General features: G+C 36.4%; 1 protein-coding gene across 4 annotated transcripts in view; it reads right to left on the reverse strand.

The window, feature by feature from the left end:
• Positions 1 to 402: 402 nt before the first annotated feature.
• LOC149065584 (innexin inx2-like) overlaps positions 403 to 23,723 on the reverse strand; it is a 32,814-nt gene continuing 9,493 nt past the window's right edge. Inside the window, exons 1-3 of one of the 4 annotated variants that reach the window (XR_016195597.1) lie at positions 15,575 to 15,692; positions 1,887 to 3,379; positions 1,299 to 1,840 (exon numbers count right to left, since the gene is read on the reverse strand). Coding sequence is in view for 3 of the 4 variants with exons in the window: in XM_089253475.1 (XP_089109601.1) it covers positions 2,279 to 3,361 (1,083 nt within the window). In the remaining variant the exon portion in view is untranslated. Of the gene's footprint in view, positions 3,380 to 15,574; positions 15,771 to 19,038; positions 19,182 to 23,723 lie in introns of those variants that run through there. The other 3 variants (XM_089253475.1, XM_089253474.1, XM_089253476.1) reach the window with 3 other exon arrangements.

Below are 23,723 nucleotides of genomic sequence, written 5' to 3' on the forward strand. Positions count from 1 at the left end.
TCCGGTTTCCTTACCATACACCGGAAACTCAAGATTTTCCCCACGGTCTGAAATCTTTTGTGAATGCACCAAAGTTTAAAGATTCGCCCTTATACTACTCGTACTACCCACCTGGACAAAAACAGGTGCTTCCCCAGCATGTGAACAGCTGGTCTTGTTGCTATTAAACAAGCTAACGATATATTTACACGATAAAATATAGGTCGTACCATTCTTTTATTCAGTTTTTTGTATCCTTTCTAAAAAAAAAAAATCAAGGTGAAAAAACGAACTTCTCAAGTTTAAGCGTTGAACATTCACGCTGAATACCGATATGTATAAAAATATTGAAAAGCGATTATGTAATTGACCAGATCACCAAAAAAATACAAAAATTAACAGCAATGTATACACAAGAAACGATGAAACGAAAACACTTTATTGAGAAAATACCATACAGATAAATCCAAACTGAATTCAGTTTGGTAGTGGCACTTTTGCAAGAAAAAAAACATTAAACCTGAACACAAAAAATGCTGAAAACGTTAAATACTTGAATGATTATGTAAAAATATAACAGATATACAAATCTTGCACCCGAAATTCTCACTTTCACGAATCTTGGAAGTCTGGGAAAAAAATATTTAGAGATTCAAGAACGGGTCAAAGATTTATAACAGCCACAGTATTACATCCTCCAAATGTTATTTAAAAAATCCCAATAAAAATGTAATAGTCTCAGATACAACTCCCTCTCTCTCTCTCAATCGATAAAAAAAAACCATTTCACTTATAACAGTGATTATAGGCATTAACAGCAGATTATGTCCCATTACCATGTTCAAAGTTGAAGTCAGGATGGTTATTTTAGATTTAGTGTGCTCAAGTTTAAGTTAGGTGATTTATTAGCTCTTGGCCGTCACCATTGAGCAGTTTTTTTAAGTCAAACACAAATATTGTGCGTTTGAACATATAATGACAATAGCTGAAATATTCACGTGAATGAACAAAGATGTTCAAATTGGAAATTCAGAAAAATTCCTCAACTTGCGAAATTCGTTCCGACATGGTTTTTTCACTCCCTTACTCCATGCCACGGACTGAAACAATATCACTGTGGACGGCACAAACATATTATATAAATAAACCTTTGACCACAATCCCCAATCACTTAACTGCACTCGCATTCATTTAACATCAAAATTGGTCCCGTTCAAGAATGGATTATTTTCGATACAAAATTGGTCACTAATTCACCCATCAACATTCAAGTCTAAAAATGACTGTGGCTACCCTAAAAAAACTGCATAAAAATATAAATGCAATTCAAATCTTGCACATCTAAGGCACTAAAAATTTGAGACAAATACAGTATAATGCACCTTTTAAAAGGTGACTAGCGCTTTAGATCTGCTCCTTTTTTTATTCTTTAAAAAAAGACCATTTCTGAGATGCTTATGAGGTTTAACACACACTTTTTAAATAAAAACTCAAGCATACATGATTCCAACATGCCTCTAAAAAAATTTCATAGCATCCCTCTTACTTGTAACTAATCTCTTCGCAAGGGGAAAAACAACTTGAAATATACGATACACATACATCACTTGTGGCAGTACGAAAAAAAAAATTAACCCTACAATGCAGGTCAAAATAAAAAAAAAAAAATTAATGTATCAATATCTCCATACAAATCACAAGCACAAAAAATCATAATGGAGCATTATTGCATGTACATAATAGGAACAAAATATATTACATATCAAGATCAAATATTGCTTAACTGAATTTTTGCAGTCTTCAAAATCAGTAAAAAATAAATAATTTTTGACTATGAAGTTGGTCATTATTTCATTTTTGCCTTGGTCATTATTTCATTTTTGCCTTGGTCATTATTTCATTTTTGCCTTGGTCAAATTTAAACATTCTGAAGTCGATAAATTATATTGCATTAACATTTATGTTCAGATTAATTCATTAAAAATCGTCATATGTGTATAATATTAAAACTTCAGTCCTTATCTATCTGTATTAAATTTGTATAATAGTTATCAAAATATAATCAGATTCTGTAATTGAAACACAATCTGCAGATAGGATTTAAGGTAGAAAAATATTTACACAATAAGAGTAAGTAATTCTTTTTCTTTTTGGAAGACCATTGTGAATACAAATAACAAATGTTCTTGCTCAATATTATGTCTCATAAAAACATGGTACAGAACAAATATGACAGCAGCAAATGTCTCAAAGACACGATCAAAATATTTATAGCTGGATGTTTTACAGACAAGTCAGTTTAGACATTGTCCGGATGTTTTGGATCCATCTTACGAGCGAAGTCAGAGACTATGTCTCTGAAATTCAAAGGATCTAAATTTTTACTCAAGAGATCCAATAGCAGCCAATCGCCCAGACGACATTTCTCTACGATGGTTTCTAAATCATTCTGGTTAGCCAGACGAGCTCGCGACCTGGTCACCAGAAAGCGAGACCTAGGCCAGAAAACGATCAATGCGCGATACAAAAGAACCAGACCAGACAAAATTGCGAGTATTACAAACCAAAACCAGAGGAAGACGTAAATTTTCTCGTTAATGATGTTTATGGGCAAAATGCACATGGCATCGTGGCGTTGCACGTCGCCTGAAGAACCATATCGATGGAAGGTACATTTCGTCAGACGAGGAAAAACTTTGATCATCGGGTCAAAACGAACAGACCAGTCCCAACCAGTGAACTGCAGAACTTTTGAGCCGTACGTTGAGAACTCGCCTCCTAGGAATGTGTCCATTAAAAATATTTGACCAACAACGTTCAAGAAATTCATTACCTCCGCTATTCCATAGCTGATAAAATACATATTGTGGTTGTTCAGGTTTGCTGCCATGTATTCAACAAGTAATTTACGATTGTTCTGTTTATTTTCCTCAGGCATTATGGGAGAGTTGAGACCTAGAATCAAGTTCTTGATTCTTCCCCCTTCCATGGCTTTCCAAAAGTATCGTGGTACGTAGAACAGAATGGCTTGTAGGAAGAGAACGAAGCAAACCCACTGATAATACGCATGATATACTCTCTTTTCTCCCGGTGTGTATTTGTCAACTCCAGGGTAAGGCACTTCTTCACCGACTTTCTTGAACCATGCGTCAGGCAAACTGAATGTCGTATGTATCCAGCAATACGTGTCTAGCAGATTGGTTGGAATGTCATCTTTTGAAATGCAATCGATAGGATCACCTATGTACTGTCGGCCAGTAACCAAAATGCTGAAAGCTACTAGAATGACAGCAGTAGCTTTGTAGTGCAACCGAAAAACATTGTTGTCGATTGTAGTGGCATCTGTTTTGAAAAAGCTCTTCAAACCAGCAAAGAGATCCATGCTAGAGTTGGCTTAGTTCTGGAAAGAAAAAAAAAATCCCGATTTAAACGAAAGCGTCTGTGCATTTTTATATATACACTAACAACAAAATCCCATTTAGTAAAAAAAATCGGAAAGAACTGCACGGGATGGTCTGTCATCAAGTCTTCAAAAACATTCAGCTTTTCTAGGGTTACGTACTTTAAATACACACATTCGGTTCTCAACGTCACTTGAGAAACTTCTGATGACACTTCTTACCATCTGAAGTGATAAGGGGGTGCATTTAGACGTTAAAAGTCATAAAGATCAAGTCCTTCAGGGCAACTACAAGTTAATTACCCATTTACGAAGAGGACTGAACATCAAGAGCACTGATGAACTTCTAACCATTAATCACCATGCTGTTAATACAAACGTAGTTACAATGATGTACAATTGCACATTTTCGCAGCAAGATATACCACGTGGTTCACACAAAATAACATGGTGACAGACACTAAATTTACTAAATTTTATTCATGTTTCAGGAAAGCAGTAACGCCCTTTTCACTGTCTTAAGGCCAATGATACACATACTACTAAGTAGCACGAAAGCAAGCCACTTCGAGCACATGTAACTAATGAGATTATAAAAAACATTCACTTAAATGTTACCAATAATCTCATTGGTTGCATATGCTCGGAAGTGGCATGCTTTCGTGCTACTTAGTAGCATGTGTATAAAGAGCCTAAATCTGGTTTTGAGAAAAAAATTCTTTAAAAAAAAACACCAAACTCTAAAACTAAACGCAATTTCCGGGTTAATTTCTCAAAGGTACATCCGTTGAGGTTAAGGATATGTAGAATGGACAAGTTACGTGAAGTTCAGCGCCATTCCTTTCTCCTGAAAAATATTTGCTCATTGTCGATCAAAAAAATCGGAATTACATCATGTAATCACCCGTTGTTACTCAGAGGCCATTCCGCTTACTAGGTTGACCATTGTATCCTACAACGGATGCGTTTGCTTAATTGCCTACGACACGCGACGCAATATTTCCTGCGTGACGTCAAGTTGGTCTCACTTTTCTCAGCGAAATAAAGTTGAAACTTGTTCAAAACCGGCCAGAACAAGCTCAAACCTCACACGTAAAAAAAACATTCCGCACAAAATCGGGGACAACGATACCTGAAGATGTTTGTATTTATCTATGAGAAAAGCATCCACCCATAAAACGAAACACATCGTTTTTCGCATTCTGAAAACGAGACGATTTGCATGGTGTGAGCTAAAGGTTTCAGCACTCGCAGGAAAAAGAAAACGAAGATTCATACCCTTAACGACATTTTCACGACATCTCTCGTTTCGTAATTGTGGATTTAATGATCTTTGCATGAGGTTTCCTTATGTAGTGAATAATTCAACGCAAGTTTATGCTGATAAAAATTAGAGATGAGACGAATATTCAGTTCGGCCGAATAATGCTTAGGCATTCGGTCGAATATCTGTGTATAAATCTAAGCACAACAAATTAAAAAATAATTTTTCTCCCATTCTTAAAATGAATGGATTTAACGAATTTTTACCATAAATTAAAAATTACTGATTATATTTTTTTTATTGTGTGGTGTACATCCCTTTATGTGAAAGGTTATGTGAGGGTGAATTTATAATATAAGGAAAACATGAAACTGAATCGTAAATTTTATGATGCATTACTAATTGAGAGTAAATAATGGTTACCATTTTCTTAGATGTAAAATTGTAAAAGTGTTGAAAAAAAAAAGATTGTGTAAGGCCGGTATTACTTTATAAAAGTTTGATAAAAGTCCTATTACAAAACTTGAAAAATGCAGCCAATAAGTTCAACGGTTACATTTTCTAGAATGTAACCAATAACCTTACTGGTTAGATTTTTCAAGTTTTATAAAAGTGCTTGTATAAAACTTGAAAAATACAACGAATAAGCTGCTGGGTTACATTCAAGTCAATCCAACCGATCAGTTTATTGGTTGTATTTTTCAAGTTTTATCAAAGCACTTTTACAGTGTAATACCACCCTAAGAGTAATATTAAAATGCAACAGCCTATATCTGTTAAATTTGATTGTCAGTATCGGGCAATAAAAATATTTCAATTACAGTTTTTCCATATTCATTTAAATAATGAATTGCATAATTAAAATTCAACATTAATCATTTGAAAAATTATCAATAATTATTTTCAATTGAAAACAATATTATTGACGAATTTTAAGAAAATTGATATTCGGCCAGAACATCAACTGAATATTCGATCAAATCACTATTCTTTCCATCCCTAGTAAAAAATATCTTATCCAAGAGTTGGACACAATTTTTTTTTTTTTTGAAAAAGTAGATCCGATACAAATCGTTTACATATAAAAGTTGTTTAAAGAAAGGTTTTGTAAAACAAATAGAACAGAGCGCAGACTGACAATCATGATGTAAAAAGAGAAATACATTCCACCATTGGACGAAACAATTTAATATTTTTTTACTCATCAACTATGAAATAATTAATAATAGAATTAATTGGCAATTTTATTGCGAAATGTCCTTTCATTTGCAAGCATATTTAGAAATTTTTTCACAGAAGCAATCATTGAATTCGCAAAATACTATTTTGTAATCATCGGAGAGAATCACAACTTCAGTTCTTTTTATCTGAAACCAATGATGAAACGATGCACAATTGACTGTCTCCGAAATATTTTAGGCACCGCTGTCACACCTCGTTTCACAATATCCAGATTGACAGCAACAAAGAACGCTAAACTTTCGCTGAATCATAATCAAAACTAGGCGGTATGTTTACTTCACAACAGATTCGAGTTTGCCTAGTTAGAAATTGTCAGTAAACAACTAATAGAGATCAGAAGCATTGAGGCCGAATAATGATTCAACTACAAGCATTTCTGTTACACAGTGGGTGAAGTGCTTCCAAACTCCTAAACTATATATAAATGCTCTTCCTGCCCACTTGTGTTCTATTATATAGACATTTTTCAATCAAGGGAACTCAATAACAAGAGGGAAAATAGCTAAAGAACCGTTTAAACAATTAAGTGTAGGATCTACCCATTCAATTTCTTACTGTTGGGAAGGGGGGGATATATCATTGTTGCAGAAGAGAATAACCAATTACAGAGCAGGACACTGGCACCATTCAAGACGATTTAGAATACTTTTTCTTTAAAAGAAAAAAAAAAACTTTTAGAGTTATCTCTATCCAAGAGTGAAATGGCGTCGTTGGTGAACACAATGTGCAGACGCGATAATTCCATTAAAGATAATGAAACGGAAGTAGCTAGACCAGGACACACTAACTCCTAACAAAACTAAGCTATACTTTTTTTGAAAGCACAGCCTCTTCCAATCAGAATAGCTCACTGAGGATGTCTCAATATTGGTGCGGTTTGAAGATGGCTCAGGTTTTGAATATTTTTGCGCATAGTTTATACCTGCATCATCAGTTTCAATGGAAATGTCAAGACAGACTAAACTCTAGACAACATGGCTGCTTTCGACAAGAAATTTTAGTAATGACGTAATAAATATATAAAAATTGTTATTTATAATCGTACTCATGCAAACGAATCAACACTAATTGCGGCAAAGTCCAGTTTCATAATTTATGTGTTAAATGGAGAAATGAGATAGAAGGGTAGATTTATTGGCAATATGAAAAACGCACGAAACCCAGTTCAAGAGTGGATAAATGTATAGGCGAAAAATGTTTGCAGAGAAAAATGCGAATAAAAAACTTCAATAGCAAATTAGAACGAGTCACGTGCCATCATTTGTTAGACGAGAGGAAATCGCTCGAGCAAAGCCTGAGAAATTATGTCAGCTAATCATTTTGTAGGATGTGGCGCAGCAAAGCACGACATTTGTCGAGATGATACTTGTCAAAAGGCACGCGCTGCAGCTGATTCAAGTTATTGCACGTATAAAAAAAATGCTCTAAATAGACTTCTTGCGCGATGGACAATAAAAATTCTCATAACAAATATAAATTGGAATGGACATACTGATGAGCGGTCCTGCCCCCAAAAACACTATTTGCCACAGATTTAGGCTGCATAGATACACCACCACCTCTTTGGCTTGCAGCCAACCATCTGTTTGATGAAAGTACCCCCGCTATGAAGCAACAGTTGGTTCTTGGGAAACTGCCAGTCTGTTGGAGCGAAATTCTACGAGAAAAACTTTCATCTTAGACGACGGCCAAACCACCGAACAAGATAGCGAATGCCTTGCCTCAGGGTGAACAAGGTGCTATCATATGAGAAAGGCACGAGAGCAAATACCTGCTGTTACCCTAGCCTAAACGTTGAAGCGTCAGCATTAAAGACCTTGCCTGTCCATCGAGAAGAGTAATCATTTATTCTGGGCACGAATCGAATAGGCCGCCACCTAAGCAAACAGTTATAGCTTCTTTGACGCATTAGTATAATCACTGTTGTTTCATGAATCTATTGCACAAACTACGTAATCCTACATTCTACTTATTTAGAATCTGTTAACGTTGTTTATTAGTACTAAATGTATGAATTAATATCTTAAATTAGCAGTTTATGAAAGAAAGAAAAATGTGAAATGAAATATAAGGCCACAACAAGCAAAATGCCCACCGAAGTGGCTGAGAAAAAGCTGCCCATAACAAATATGGATGTCATATTTTTCAAATACAGCAACCCAATTAAAAATGCAATTATAAAAACACACATTTGGCAGAATGTGAAAAGGCACATTTCGGTCAGAATATGTGTAGTGATACTTACGAGAACCGAAGATTTTTCAGCATTGTCTGAGACCCCAGGACATAGAAATAACAAGAGAAAACTCACCATTTTCCAAGTCAAATAGATTATAAGCCTTAGGCCGGTATTACAATATAAAAGTTTGATAAAAGTCCTATTATAAAACTTGAAAAATGCAGCCAATAAGGTCAACGGTTACATTTTCCAGAATGTAATCAATAACCTTATTGGTTAGATTTTTCAAGTTTTATAAAAGGGATTTTATCAAACTTTTATAGTGTAACACCGGCCTTAGGCTGGGATTACTTTATAAAACTTTTATAAAAGATATTTCACAAAACGTGAAAAAACCAATAAGACTATTAGTTACATTCGCTCGAATGTAACCGATCTGCTTACTGGTTAAATCTCTCAAGTTTTATAAAAGAACTTTTATCAAACTTTTATAGTGTAAGGCCAGTATTACAGTATAAAAGTTTGATAAAAGTTCGTTTATAAAACTTGAAAAGTGCAACCAATGGGCGGATTAGTTAAGTTCGCTCGAATGTAACAGATGTGCTTATTGGTTACATTCGTTTTATAAAAGAATTTTTATCAAAGTTTTATAGTGTAATACTGGCCTAATACCGGCCGTAGGAGTTTTATCAACTCACCATAGTTTACACACCTTTCAAGTGCATGCAATGTAAATATTTATATGATTATAAGATATATATTAAAAATTGTTTAATGACCGTAAAGATGGACGAAAAAAAATGCTGATATACCATTCAAGTATACATATGTAGCAGAGTCAAAATGCTAGGAATGTCAAACCATTAATATATCTAAAATTAGAACATATAAATGGAATTTCTTTTCTTTATCTCTCTGCAGCTACATTTTTCACCAAAATTCCTCGGGAAAAAGACGGCTAGACTGACCAATGATTGAACCACCTTAAAATTAATCCCAACTTACAGGATAGAGAATGCTTCATTCCTTTTATGCATTACATAAAGCGATTAAGCAACGCCATGTCCAAAACAACTACATGTATTTCATCAGTCACTCTGTAATCAGTAAATGAAAAGTTGATTAAGACCACTACAAAAATAATGAAGTCCAGGCTATAAACATACGGTAGCGTGGCATGACCTCATCAGATATTGCGGCCCACGATACTGGCCAGAGATCACTGTAGAAGTTAATTTACACAAAGAAATCGAATCAGAAAGCATCAACAAAAGCCCACAAATCTGAACGTTTGACTCAAACCGCAAAGTTTTTGAAAAAGCAATCAAAACCGCATTTCTTTGCAATGGAAATTCTCAGAACAGTCGGGATTTCGAGTCATCAAACATGAAGAATACGATACCCTAGTACGTATGCAAGTGGTATCAACTAAGTTCGGATATATGTCGCATCAGGCCTCTCAACCCTCTTCAGGAGGACGGGGTATTCACCCATTGGTTTCTTGAATATGAAAATATATTTACATAATTACGTACTTAACTAAAAACAAATTTCGAGATACTTGTACCCTAATAAAAGCATTGTAATTAACCGTTAGAATTCGCGTTTACCGAGTGTCTCCTCCCCATCAAGAGCAACCGCAAAGTTGCATGACTTTATGAGCAATTTGATGAGTGTGTTGCGCTTTTATCTATAATTACGATAAGGTTGCTCATTTATGTTCGGTATTTTTAAGAGCTTTAATGTCTGAAGGACAACGGGTCGAAGGCTTAAATCCTCGTCTTTGCCCTAATGTATTAAAAACTCCCCACTGCAAATTTCACTACATCCCAACTAATGGTTCTTCACCTCAAGTGGTTAATGGGCAAGCACTGTGAACTCATCCAACAAGTTTTTCTCCGAAAATGAACCATGCGAGACGGCGAACACTTTAAGTAACTGGCAGAATAGGAAAAAAAACTGGTTGGACTGAGACATCTCCCTCTTTCTCCTCCTACGACTAGTTCAGCATATTATAAGCACAATCGAGATTTTACCATCAAAAATCGGGCATCAAGTAGCCTCAGCTTTTTTAAATTCTAGATGTTGGGTGAAGAACCAGCAAAAGGATTGCTCTTTTCCCATTCTATTTTTGCGATTTTCGAGGACATTTACCTTCAAGAATCACTTTCTTTTCTCTTACACGAAGTCTAAAGCTCACCAAACAATGATAAAAGTATGAGAAACATTTGTGAATAGTCTACGATTTTCGCCATATGTTCTAATGTCTTTTTTACGTGCACCCTCCCTTAAATTGCCTTATCACAATATGGGACTTATTGTGGACATAAATTTACAGTAGCCATAAATTTCACCAAGACCACCGATAAACCACGAAATCTTAATTGCGCCATCATATTTTTTTGAACCGTTCCGAAAAGCAAAAGAAACGGTAAGAAAAAATCATTACAGATAAGAAAAAGATTGTTGAGAAATGCAGAATGGTTAAATCATTTCTTTACATTGCGGCTAGATTTTATAAAATAGAATCGTCACGAAATTCATGATAAATAGAATTTGATGTACTTAATCGTTTTGTTGTACTTAGGTAATTTTATGCAAGCCAGAGCAAAGAAAACCCAGTCTGAATGGCAATTCAATGCCAAACGCATTCCATGATCAAAGCCGCAATTAGATACGAGGTCGACCGAATGAAGGATTGGTACGTTAACCACACGTCTGATTTTACTTAATGATTCAACTTTATTCCGTTCAGTGAGGTCAACACATTCTCGAAACCAACCATTGATAGCCATAACACCCTCCTTCGAAGGATGAAGTTCGATTCCAGCGACCGCACAGCGTTAGCTTACCAGTGTCTTACCGGATACCACAAAATGATACATCAGGGTCGGTCCAAAATAGGTAATATTTTCGAAGGGGGCAACACAATATTAGTGCACGGCTTGAAAAATAGAATAAAAAAAATTAGGCGCCAGCCAAATTTCTTTGGAGCCAAGCATATTTTTTTCGAGGAAAAACGATAAAAAATAATGTTTTCCGTGACAAAGACACCTTTTCTCATGTTGGTTGACCCGCTTACAAAAATTCCGAGAATTTGGCGATGTCTTCTGAATTTACTAACAACGCTTGGAAAATTTAAGGTGAAAATACAATTTTTTTTACTCACCATGGTGACGTGGGATTTGTCAAACCCTGTGCTAGTGGTTGGTTTTCTAACTTGTTCCTCATACAAAAGTTTATTTCGATATAATAACCACCAGCGACAATCGTACAAACATTTATCATCACACCGATTCCTCTTATCGAAAAAACAGACACCACGATCAGAAATCAGTTCCAGAAAACGTCCATTCCACTGGTGATTGAAGTACCATAACAAAAGAACGGTTTCGCGTTTGCCAGTAATCCAGGGTTTGGGGCGGTCGCCGTGGCGTTGTCACCTTAAATTTTTTTTTTAAATGTAATTGCTAAATTAAAGTCTATGAACGACACAAAATTTTGATTTCATGACAGTGTCTCTTTAACAAAGAAAGGAAATATTAAATCTTGTAAAAGTCGAAAAACACTAGGACTATTTTCCTCGAGCAAAAACTTATGCTTGGCTTTTGAAAAATTTGGCTGGCGCCTAAATATTTTTTTCGATTTGTCAAGCTCTTGCAGTAATCAAAATCGAATATATAATTCTGCAGCCAATCTTCCGTTCTTGTCTATATATAATTTCCTCTCCACCAACCATTCCTTAAATTAATCACCCATAAGAAATATAACCCGCTAACCCCCTTTCGTCCATCTTGCCAATACGCATATCCCCGTAATTCATAGTGGAGAATGAAATGCTATTTGTTCAGATGTGACTTGACATAGACTACCTCAATTTAACGACAACTGAGTGGTTTTCTGTGACCGAAAACGGCTCGTATCCTAATAAAACTACGCGCAGCTCTTGTTTGTCGTCTATTTTATACATCTTTTCAAGCTACTGGTGACAATCACCATTAGGAAACTTGAGAATACTTTCCCGCGGCCACGAAATCGCTGCATACAGATAATTTTCAGAAGTCACCCATTGAGCGAATGCCATGAAACTCACCCATTTTCATTACTTTTCTGCAAGAAACTGTATAAATAGCCCAAGGGTGCATGCAAACAAAAGAAAAAGCAGCAGTTCAGTGAAGCATTTCAAACATTCGCATTAGTTCAGCCTCATTTTTATTCTTTATCCTCTCAATTTTCGATAAATGGACATGTCTTTCACTTAATATCACACTTTCTACTATAGTATTTCAAAATTCAAAAGCCTGAGGGAGTTGGGCTCAATAAGTGATTATCAATTTCAAAATTTATACCTAAAATTAAACTATCTTGCTATTAATCCTCAGGTCTGTTGAGTTCAAAGCCCAATAAATGTATGGATATTATTTAAGGAAAGCCAGTAAAATGAATAAAACATCTCATGGTTTTTCATACAATTTCACCAAAAAGTTCTAAAAATCAGTTTTTAATGTAATATAAGTAAATTCTATCCAGGATTTGAATTTTTGAAGAACATTTTATTAAGTACACCTTTTAAACTTGGGCTTGACAAATCGAAAGAATATATAGGCGCCAGTGAAATTTCCTTGTAGCCCCAAATGTTTTTTTGACTTTCCCAGATATAATGGCCCCTTTTCATGTTGAAAGATCTTCAATGAAATCGGAAAATTGTCTCTCATCCTTAAACTCTAATTTAGCAATCCCATGTAGGAAATTTAAGGTGTCAATATATACAAATTTTCTAGTTGCCACGGTGACAGGGATTTGTTATGCATTGGTCAAACTGCCATTCATGAACAAAAATACCACTTAAGTGTTTAGAGTTTGGAAATGCTGTTTATTCATTTCATACAAGTTTACGGAAGGTCAGGGGTCCGGCTTTGACAAGAGAAGGCCATGGGCAGAGCCGGCATTAGGGTGGGTCCCTGAATAAGATCAAATCTTTGACTAAGTTTGATTCGTCAGTGCATAAATGTTACATAAATTTAGTGCCTTGGGCAAATGCCCCATTTACCCATGTGGAAATCAAATCTAGTTAAAGGTCAGAATAGAAATCAACTTGTACATCAAAATTAGCATTCAAAATGTTTTAGAATCTTTTTTTTTTTTTACATACCATAAAAAAAAACTACAGAAATTAAAATATTTAGGAAATTAATATAATAGAGGACCATTTTTTTAAAATAAAAAAATACAGCTCTAAGAGCCAAATTTAAAAGGTCAGCTCTTATGTTTCATGATGATAAAATGCGATAAACATAGATACATAAATTGAAAAAGCAGCAACATGTAGCCCAACAGCTGAGGGGTTGGTATACTAACCAGGCCGCACCCGAGTTCCCAACGGAGGCGCGGTTGTATTTGTTCAGCTGCTCGGAATCGACTCTGCACGTTGGTAACGTTCCAATAGACCCCGGTAAACGACAGCCATGATGTGATAGTTATTGGTGGTGACAAAAGTCGAAACAATGATAAATATAACGAAAAGAAAATTATTAAGACTCTAAGCATGGCCTAACGCATCCGGCAGCAGGGCCTCTAGGAATTCTAGGATGGGATCTTCAGCGGGTCTTTCCGTAGTGAATTTTTTGTGAGCAAAAACACATCATAAAAATCGTTCGGAGCCCACAGGTTGGAACCCTGTCAGCCCCACCCTGGGGGCATGGCTCCCCCAAGTCCAAAATACCCCCCCCCCCGAATAACTTAAATATATTACGCATATGCAAGATTTTCAAGGTTTAAATTTGGCTTAAGAGACCCAAAAAAAAAACCTAATGATGGCTCTAGCTATAATTCAGATTTGACCAAATTCTATTAAAATATGTGCAAAAAATTAGCATATCAGGCGTGTAACCTGCGCCGCGACTAGATGTTTGGTCAACCGGAGCAAGCACGCATTTTGATGCTCCCTTGTAATGTTGAAGATGAGGTTAAACTGTGAAATTTGCGCCCCCATGATCCAGCGCTGGGCACCAGACCCATTTGCTCCTCCCTAGCGGATGCGGAAATACAGGGGGGCCCAGCGTCAAAGGTGGAGCCAAGTGATCTAGCGTATATATGAACTGAAATCATCCTGCCCCAGACTTTCAAGTCTATCTCCGCCTATGCTCCCAAGTTGCGGCCCTGTATGTAACTTGATATGCACATCGATCGCTGCAAGTGATAGTGCGATATAATTCACCGAGTTCATTTCAAGAAGTTTAAATGTAAACGATGTGGACCAATATTGATCCATATCGTGGAGAGGCTGGACAGGACTCCAGAACAGTGGTGTAAAGCAATGTTGGGAGAGCATGCCCCCAAATAAAAAATTCATTATAGAGGAGCCCGTCAAAGATTTCAGTCTTGAGACCCGGATCTAGGATAAGAGGCAGGGGGGCCGTGGGTGGCATTGCCGCCCGGCCCCCCCCCCCCCGGCGTCAAAGGTGGAGTCGACTGATCTAATGTATATATGAATTGACATCATCGTGCCCCAGACTTCCAAGTCTATTTCCGCCTATGATGAGGGGCCATGTTTGGGGGAGGGATCAAATCCCTCTTTGAGCCAAGATTATAGTTATTTTGCAGTAAAAAACGACCCCCTCCCCTTCAAAAAATCCTGCGTACGCCTACGTAGCCCGTGAAAAAATCTCGCTCGGAGACCTGGTGCATGGTGTGAGCAAGGCTGCAACTAGGCGGATGGGAGCAGGCGGGTCGGGTGCCCGAGACCAGACGGAGGAGGGGCGCAAATTTCACCCGTGAACCTCTTCTTCAACATCACAGGTGGGGGCGCCAAAATGCGTGCTTGCCCCGGCTGACCAAACATAATTTTGGCCCTAGGTGTGAGAAGCGCTGCCGAGCTTCAATGAAATTGAAGATTTATTGATGGTCCCGGACAGTGTCGACCAGCCCAAAAGTTCGACCTATACTCCCCAGTTAGGGACGACCTTCAACCCCGAAAATCATCATACGTGACCGGAAGGACAGGTGCGAATAAACATTAAGGTAGTAACAAGAAATCCTGGAAATATATCGCCGAAAATTGTTTGGTTCAAACTTTTCCTACCGTCAACAACCTTTAAAATAATAAGATAAACAACGGAAATGACAACACTTGCCTCCAACCATACACAGACGCACACAATTCACTTCACCCGATCGAACATATTTCACACCAAACACGGGTATTTCAAGTACAGTACCACAAAATAATCACGGCAACAAACATTTCATAAAAAGAAAAGATTCAAATCAACAAAAATCAAGTAAAAATTAATGTCGATCGAGAGACGATCAAAGCTTTCCTAGTAAACAACTAAGATCGCTCTCATTATAATAGCAACAAATTTGACCCGTTAATATACACGTGTAATTATGAAGTTAATGAAAGAAAAACAGCATGTAATTTATAATATTAAAAAAAACTATAATTATTTATGATTATTTGTTTGAAAATTTCGGAAAAAAAAGTGGCAAAAAAAAACAACAAACATACCACAAAAATATCAGATAGGATACTCGGGTTTCCCGACGGGAAAGGAACACAGAAAAGAACACGACTTCACGTCAGAAACAACAGGTTGGTAAATGGCCTATGAGGCAAAAAAAACCCTACTGGACCGAAAAAAAAACGAAAAAGTTTACGATCGTACGCACAGCTGCCGCATCAACCAATCACGTCGCAGCTACGTCATCTACGTCATCAGACAATCGTGACGTTTGTCGTAACTTATTCACGCACCGCCAAAATAAAAAATCGTATCCCCATCTCCGGATGGATCCATTTACGATTTTTTTGTTATATGTGATGGTTTTTTTTTCTCTCTCTCGCTCTTTATTACCCCCGACGCGTTATACTTAAAAGTAATCCTTTGGTTATTAAAAGAGATTTACAAAAATGAATTATCATAGATATTTCATGGTACGATAGATCTTGAAGGACGTTTAAGGGATTTTAGATGAAATTTACGCAACCACAGCGAAGCCTCGCTGCAACGACACTCGATATAGCCGTAGGCCAAGTGGTTCTCAAACTTTTATCGTTTGCCCCCAATACATGGTTCGGAGCCGCAACTAGGGGAGAAGTCAGGTCTGATGTCGCGGACGTCGTATCAGAGGGGGCGCCAATTTTACCCTTCAACATCATAAAGGGGCGACAAAATGTCTGTTTGCCCCGGCTGACCAGGCGCCCGGTCCTGCCATGGTTCATTTGCGGCTCCCCACAATGTTTTGGTACAGTAGAACCTCTCTATAACGGACACCGATGGGAAAAGAATTTTGCCCGCTAACGGGGAGGTACGATATACAGTTGAACCGCGTTTATACGACTTTCACATTTATACGACGCTTGGCTTAGGTCGCAATTGGTTCCATGTTACTCTAAAAGTGATAAACCGGTGGTTATGCATATTCACCAATCATCTTGATAAAAAAGTTTGATTGAATTTCACTACATTTGTGTCACTTTTACCGGCGATCATAATTCCCAACTAAAGTTAAAAAGTGATAAAAATGGAGAATTTATGGCCTTCTCTTCAAATTAAACTAATTAATTATTTTCACTCGTACATGATATGTACACATATTTTGCAATAAAAATTAAATCAAATTAAAAAAGTGCGGAAAAGATAAAAATTAAAAAAAAAAATACGCGCGCTTGCTTATAGATGTAACCATGGTCCCCACAAGGGCAGGACTGACAGGGCTCCAGCCCTGGAGATCGGGACAATTGCCATCTTTTTTTTGTTTTATCATGCTATAAATTCATTACACGAGGGCCCGTGAAAAGTCTGGCTAGTGAGCCCGCCAATGATTCCAGACCAGGTGCCCTCCCTGCTCCAGCATATGGGGGCCATGGATGTAACGATAAATTATTTTACAACACATTTTCAAATCTTTTTCGGAATTGCCAATATATAACAACGATATCGTTTGAGACAATAAATCTCTCTATAACATTGGTTCTCAAATTGTGCTTCGCAGCTCCTAAAGGGGTCGCCAACTTTTTCAGGAGCGTGGCGATATTAATGTGCCTTCTTAGTCTTTGACGCGGACACATGTTCACTAGAGCAAGGGAGCCACGGAAGGCAAAATTTTCAGAACCACTGCTCTATACGATATTTTTTGAAGGGATTTTGAAGCTACTACAACGATATATTTTTATATCTGGCACATAATCACTTTCAATATATTTTCAAACTCGTCACCAGTTTTTTGTTCTTTCGAAAGTGTTTAAGTTATAGTTTAAAGTATTAAGTGTTAAGTTAGTGTTTTAAAATTTAGCAGCATTTTGATCGCTGAAAGTGTTAATGAAACTGACAGCAATGGTAGCAGTGTAATGTAGTAAACAATTTTACAGGAGCAAAATATCTACAGTAGTAACTGAATGTTATTAATAAACTAATGAATATATAATAACTTTTTAAGGTGAACAAATACACGTAATCCGGAATTGCAAGTCCCAGGCACCAGGCCACCATGGTGACTATAAAAACTTGTACTGGCGCCTAAAATTTTCTAGGTGCTACTACTAAATTAAAGTCCAAAGACAACGCAAAATTTGCAGAATTTTTGAAAATGTGTCAACCAACATGGAAATGGGTCTTCAAGTCCCGGGAAAAAACATTTTGAATCTTTTTCCTGCAAAAACAAATATGCTTGCTGTAAAAAAATTTTGCTGGCGCAGAATTTTTCATTCAATTTGTCAAGCCCTGCTTATAATTTCACTTTCTTTTAGGTACTAACAGCACCGATTCAGAAGAGATTTCAACAACATTATAAATTTCGTCACATGTCATGGCATTGCTTCTCTCGATATAACGATAATTCTTCTACAACGATATTTTTTCTTGGTAGGCATGGTATCTATACATCGATATATCAGTGTATATAACTTTGAAAAAAATTATCGTTTTCTTAATTATCTCTCAACCTTCGAAAAAAATCCGAAATGCTTTAATATCAAATAGCTTAATGAACTAATTCAAAATTATACGTGCACAATAAATTAATAGTGTTTAAAATCGAAATTAAGTTTTTTCAGGGTTGTCCCATCATGTGTTATGATCGAACACAGAGTATAATGTAGATAAAATAAAAAACTAAAAGAAGAAATAATTTCAATAATTTCATTTCATCAATGTAATAATGATATTTTAAATAAATTATCCTAGTTCATTGATAAAAATGAGTTTGATTATTTAATGGTGTGTGTACTAATTTTTATCAATGAACTAGGAGTTTCGTGTTTTATGGGCAAGGCAAAATTACTAATGAAATAAGGATTCATAGATTAAAGTTATAAAAAAAAATTTGACATTATAATCCGGGACACGGGAAAGCAACAGATTGATCGCCAGTATATGACCCCATCAGTGCCGTCTCAAGAGAATCATGGGCCCCCGCAAGGGCGTAGCGAGGGGACGACGACGACTTGGGGGGTCTGGTCCCCCCCCCCCCCCGAAATGTGAGAAAATGGCCGAAAAAAGGGAAAAAGATGGCCAAATCTATTGTTCTATCACTTTGGTCCCCCCTCCCCGAAACGAAATTTCTGGCTACGCCCCTGGGCCGCCGAGCAAATTTTTCTGAGGTCCCCTACCAGGCTAGATATGATTGGCCACCAATGTACATACTTTACTTCCGTAGATTTTAAACAGATTTCATTTCAAGAGGCTCCTCTGCTCTTTGCCATGCCTTGGTGGACCCATGAATTAAGATAGCACTGAACCCCATATAGTTAAAAACTAATGCTAAATACATGCTGTTTCCTCATCTTTTAGCGGGACCCTTTGTATTAGTTATCTATAAAATTTATTACAAATGCTTCGAACAATAAACATCAAAGCTTCCTAAGCATATAATGACTATATAACTTCTAAAAATTAATATTTTCCGAAAAATTTAAATATTAAAAAATTAAAATTTAAAAAAAATTAAAAACCGAAATAAAGTTATATTCACCTATATAATCGCAATAAAATGCAGGTCTTTTCTAATAACCTCGTCTAGATGTATAACTGTAAGCCGCTATTATATCTGACACGCAACACGCTCCCTCTCGCGGTTAATAAACACTCTTTTAATGGTCAACACTTCAAAGAGAGTGGATTAAAAATGTGTAAAAGAAATCATAATAAAAGGGTTACAAGGAATAAAAAAAACTCTGATATAACGCCAAGTTGCGAGGAAAAATCACGCCAAATATCTAGTGGGTGGGTTAATTTTTATTAATTCATTTGTATATCTTCGTTTGATGATGATATTGAAGCATCCACAGAGCTTGACCTCGGATCAAAGCCAAGATTAGGCTATATGAGGTTTTTTTTTATATCTGTGACGCGCTAAAATGACGTGAAATGTACATATTTTATGCGATTTCTTATAATAATCGCATTATTTTTTCATATTCATTCCACTACAGCGATTGGCCGTCGTTTTCTTACCCGCATCCGTAGTTAATTCTCACAATATACATAATATTTACGTTCATTCCCACAATAAGAAATCCTTCTTCTTTACATTTCTCACAGACATTGAATACAGAAAACGACATTGAATAATTCGATAATGCGGGTGAATAACAACAGTATATCCTGTCTTTTACAAAAAAACTGAATCTCACGCATACTTCGCATTTTTTTTGAATGAAATTTTCAAACTAAAGAAAAGTTTAATTATTAATTGAGAATTTCAAAATATCAAACTTGAATACTGATTAAGCAGTATAATGTTGTTGTTTTTTTGGAATACAGAGTAGGTATGCTGAATAAACAATCAGTTATAATTCACGAATGGATCGTAGATTTCAAGTTCTATTCTTTTAAACAAAATTTTCTAACAAATAGTATCGTATTTATCGTAAATAAGTATCATATTTTGTATTTTTTATAATAGTATAGAGTATTGTACAGGGTGTCCACTTTTATAGTTGCCCAATAGCAAATTTCTCAACTGTACATTTTAGGAAAAACTTCCAATTACAATAAAAATTTAAAATGTTGTCGGATTCCATCTTAGAAGACATTAAAGTCGAAAGAAAAATTATTTCTCGGAAAATTATAAAATTTAATTTTATGTATGGTCCCCCCCTGGTCCTATAAGTTCTTCATTCACTGACATATTAAACGAGAAAAGTCCATAATTCAACGACTGAAACTAGGTGAGTTATTACTGATTAAAGTTAAAGAACCTTTTTTTGATACAAAATTATTCCCAACATGAATAATTTCGAATAATTTTTAATTTGTCCATCAAGATCACCCCTAACAATTCCTTACGTTATGTCACTGAATGAAATCTGAAGAAAATCATATTGGTCATTAGTGAAAATTTTTATACAGCTTCGTTTTAATGATACGTTTTCTGATGAGAAATGTGCTTAAAATTCAATGTTTCATAACTCGGTAAATTTTGGTCTTAAAATTATAAAAAAAAATTGTGCACACGAAAAAGCAATTTTTTTTAACTAGATTTCACTTATATGACTCAAAAACCAAGTAAAAATTTATAACTTTTAAGGAATAATTTTTTGACTTGACTTGCTTGTGGGATGTTTGACAACATTTAAAACTTATTTGTGATCGGAAGTTTTCCGTAATAATAACGAAGTGCAAGTAATTAGCTATTGACAACGATATGAGGGAACACCTTGTATATATTTGTTGTAACAATTAATATTATTCCTCAATAGTACTGGGTCTTTATAATTAAAGTTCCACTTTGAAATGGCCATAAAAGGAAAACTACTGGACAAAATGTTATCTAACTTGGTAATAGTTTACAAGAAGTCACATGCGATTCAATTTTCCGCAAAAAAAAGTTCAAAACTCACCACCAGAGGGTAATGGCGCTGTATGCAATATTGTTAAACGAAATAAGACATGAAGTCATCAGTTTGAAATGTTTTTAATCGTTTCTAAAACGAAACTGTTTGTAGGATTTTCGCGGAATTGAAAACTGCGATATACCGACATGTCCGTAACATTCCTCCTGATATTCTGAGAACTACTGTTGAAAACGCAGTAATGCGATTTAACTTGCTTTCAGAAAATGGTGGACGCCACATTGAACATGCTTTGTAACACGATTAAAAACATTTTAAACCGATTACTTCGTCTTATTTCGTTTAACAATACTGCATACACCACCATTCCCCCGCTGGTGGTGAGTTTTTGAATGTTTTTTTTTTTTTCTGTGGGAAAATTGAATCCCATGACCTTCTGTAAACTATTACCAAGTTTGATGGCATTTTGTATAGTAGTTTCCCTTTTATGGTAATTTCAAAGTGGGACCTTAATTATAAAGACCCTATATATTAATTGCATTCATTCCCTATTTACGGTTGAAACCAATTTTTAATAGATTGTCGCATAACAATCAAATTGGCACACACAAACAATACCTCATTCAGAACTATAGAGAAAACATTCTTATGACTGCCAAATATTTTCTCTCAGAAATTTTACTTCCATTTCTTAGCTGTCGTTTTACAGCCAAATAAGGGATAAGTTACCAAATGCTTAGAAAAAGTGCCCAAAAAAAATTAAAATAAAACACAAATCCAAAAGTAAATAGACGTAAATATATGATGCAGTTCCTTTAAAAATGGGAAAAAAATGATAAAAATCAGTGTAAAACTTAATAGGAAGACGGCATCGGAAATGATTTCGAATTCAAATGCGGATGCGCTACGTAATTTACAATAGGTTTGTCTTTTTTGGCCGTGAAATTACTTCTTTGTTTTCCCAGCGTACATTTCCTTGCAGCGAAAAGACCGGGAATCCCCTTTGCGCACTTTAATATTCACTTTCGAATTATACTTCCAAGAAACCAAGAATAATAATCCGACGTTGCTTCTTTCAAAGCAATCATACTGCCCATACTCATAACGTACACAATATTTTATATCCCACTTGCACTTTCAGTGCGTTTAGAAAATGCATTTGTTTGTTTATGTCTCTTAAGAAGGATATTGACGAACAAGAAAATGAAAGTCAAATAGTTCCTTCCGTTTAAGGATAGGACACCAAATTTTTTTTACACTTTTTCAAATTCGAAAGTGACACGAGGTCAAAACACTCTGTCTATAGCGGATATTATTATATATTCACCATATTTTCCATGTTCGATGCATATCTCTCTTACACTTCCATCTTAAGCTTATAACTGGGCAATAACCTCTCAAGATGTTTTGTAAATAGAAAACTTTTCATTCATCAGTAATGGCGATTATAAATTTCTGACGCTTTTTTTTGCAATATTATAACCAATTAGAAATAATTAATTTTTCTGATCGTTTTTATAGTAGTATTATGGACAAAGTTTGAATTTGACTTTACGGGAGAGAGGGGGGGGGGGTAGAGAAGTCATTAGGAATCACAAGCGCCGTCTATGCAAATCGTCAGATACAAAGTATATGATAAATTTGACTCAAGCTCAGAGGAGCATTTATGGTTTTGCTGCCTGTGGGAGATGCACGAATTTTGTCACCCTTCTCTCTCTTCCCCACATTCTAATTACCTTGTCTACTCTTTCCTCGAATTCGCCACCCTGTGCTATAAGTCGCTTGCCCCCCCCCTCCTCCTCCACTCCTGCAAATACAAGTGTGTCTCTAAGTCACTCTTTTAGTCACTCATATGCTTGCACACACTCTAGCTCACTCTTTTGGTCATTTACTGAGCTAGTCCCTTACTGTCTCAGCAGTCTCGGCAGAGGCGGATTTATTTAGGGTTATACTAATTTCACCACCCGTCTCCCATTCAACAAAATTTCTTAACATGGTTTAATCTATATCGTTTTATGACTTTGGTCCCATCCCCCGAAATACCAGTTGTACGAAAGCAATTTCTGGCTACGTACGGCCTCGGCCCTAAGCTCTTGAAGCCTCCAGACCATGCCGGGGAAGTCTATTCATTAAGATGGGCCTTTACTCTCGAGTGTTTTGATGAGCGTTGTAATGTTATTGACCAATAGCCTTCCGATTTCTCTGACAGCCCTCCAGGGCCGTCTTAAGAGCATCATGGACCCCCGGGCCAAGTGATTTTTTTGAGGCCCCACTTGGAAAATTCTCGAAAATTTCAACTAATTCTCGTTTTTCTGAGGCCCCCGGGCCGTGCCCGGGTGGACCCATGCGTTAAGACGGCACTGGCGCCCTCCCCCATTCCTTTACGGAAGATCGCAAACCATCTCTGGGTAGTTAGCGGTCATTCCCAGGACCGCAACTAGAAACAAAAATTTACTGTATCGTCTGGGCCACCACTTATTTTGACCAGAAAAAGAGTAAACTCGGCACCCTTCCTGGTCCAGCGCTCGGGGCACCAGATTTCCTTGCCCTCACCTAGTTGCGACCCTGTCATTTCATAGACATTCCATGTTTGTCTATCTGCTTTAGTCCGAGATCATTCTTATACTGTTTTTCGCGTGTCTTTCATATATAATCAGTAGCGTATTTACAGGGGGCTTAGCGGTCTATAGCCCGGGGGGAAAGTTCAGAAGGGCGGCAAAATTGAGGAATAATTGAGGACCAAGAAAAATAGTAGAATAGGAGAAGGGCGGAAAAATTTGTATAACACTCAATAAATCCGCCTCTGGCCAAATAGTAAGGGACTAGGTCACTGAGTGACTAAAAGAGCGACCTAGGGAGTTTG

This window comes from Pholcus phalangioides, unplaced genomic scaffold (assembly GCF_987345545.1).
Source record: "Pholcus phalangioides strain wild (caught in Gottingen) unplaced genomic scaffold, Ppha-v1.0 ptg000039l_1, whole genome shotgun sequence".
Taxonomy (NCBI): Eukaryota; Metazoa; Arthropoda; class Arachnida; order Araneae; family Pholcidae; genus Pholcus; species Pholcus phalangioides.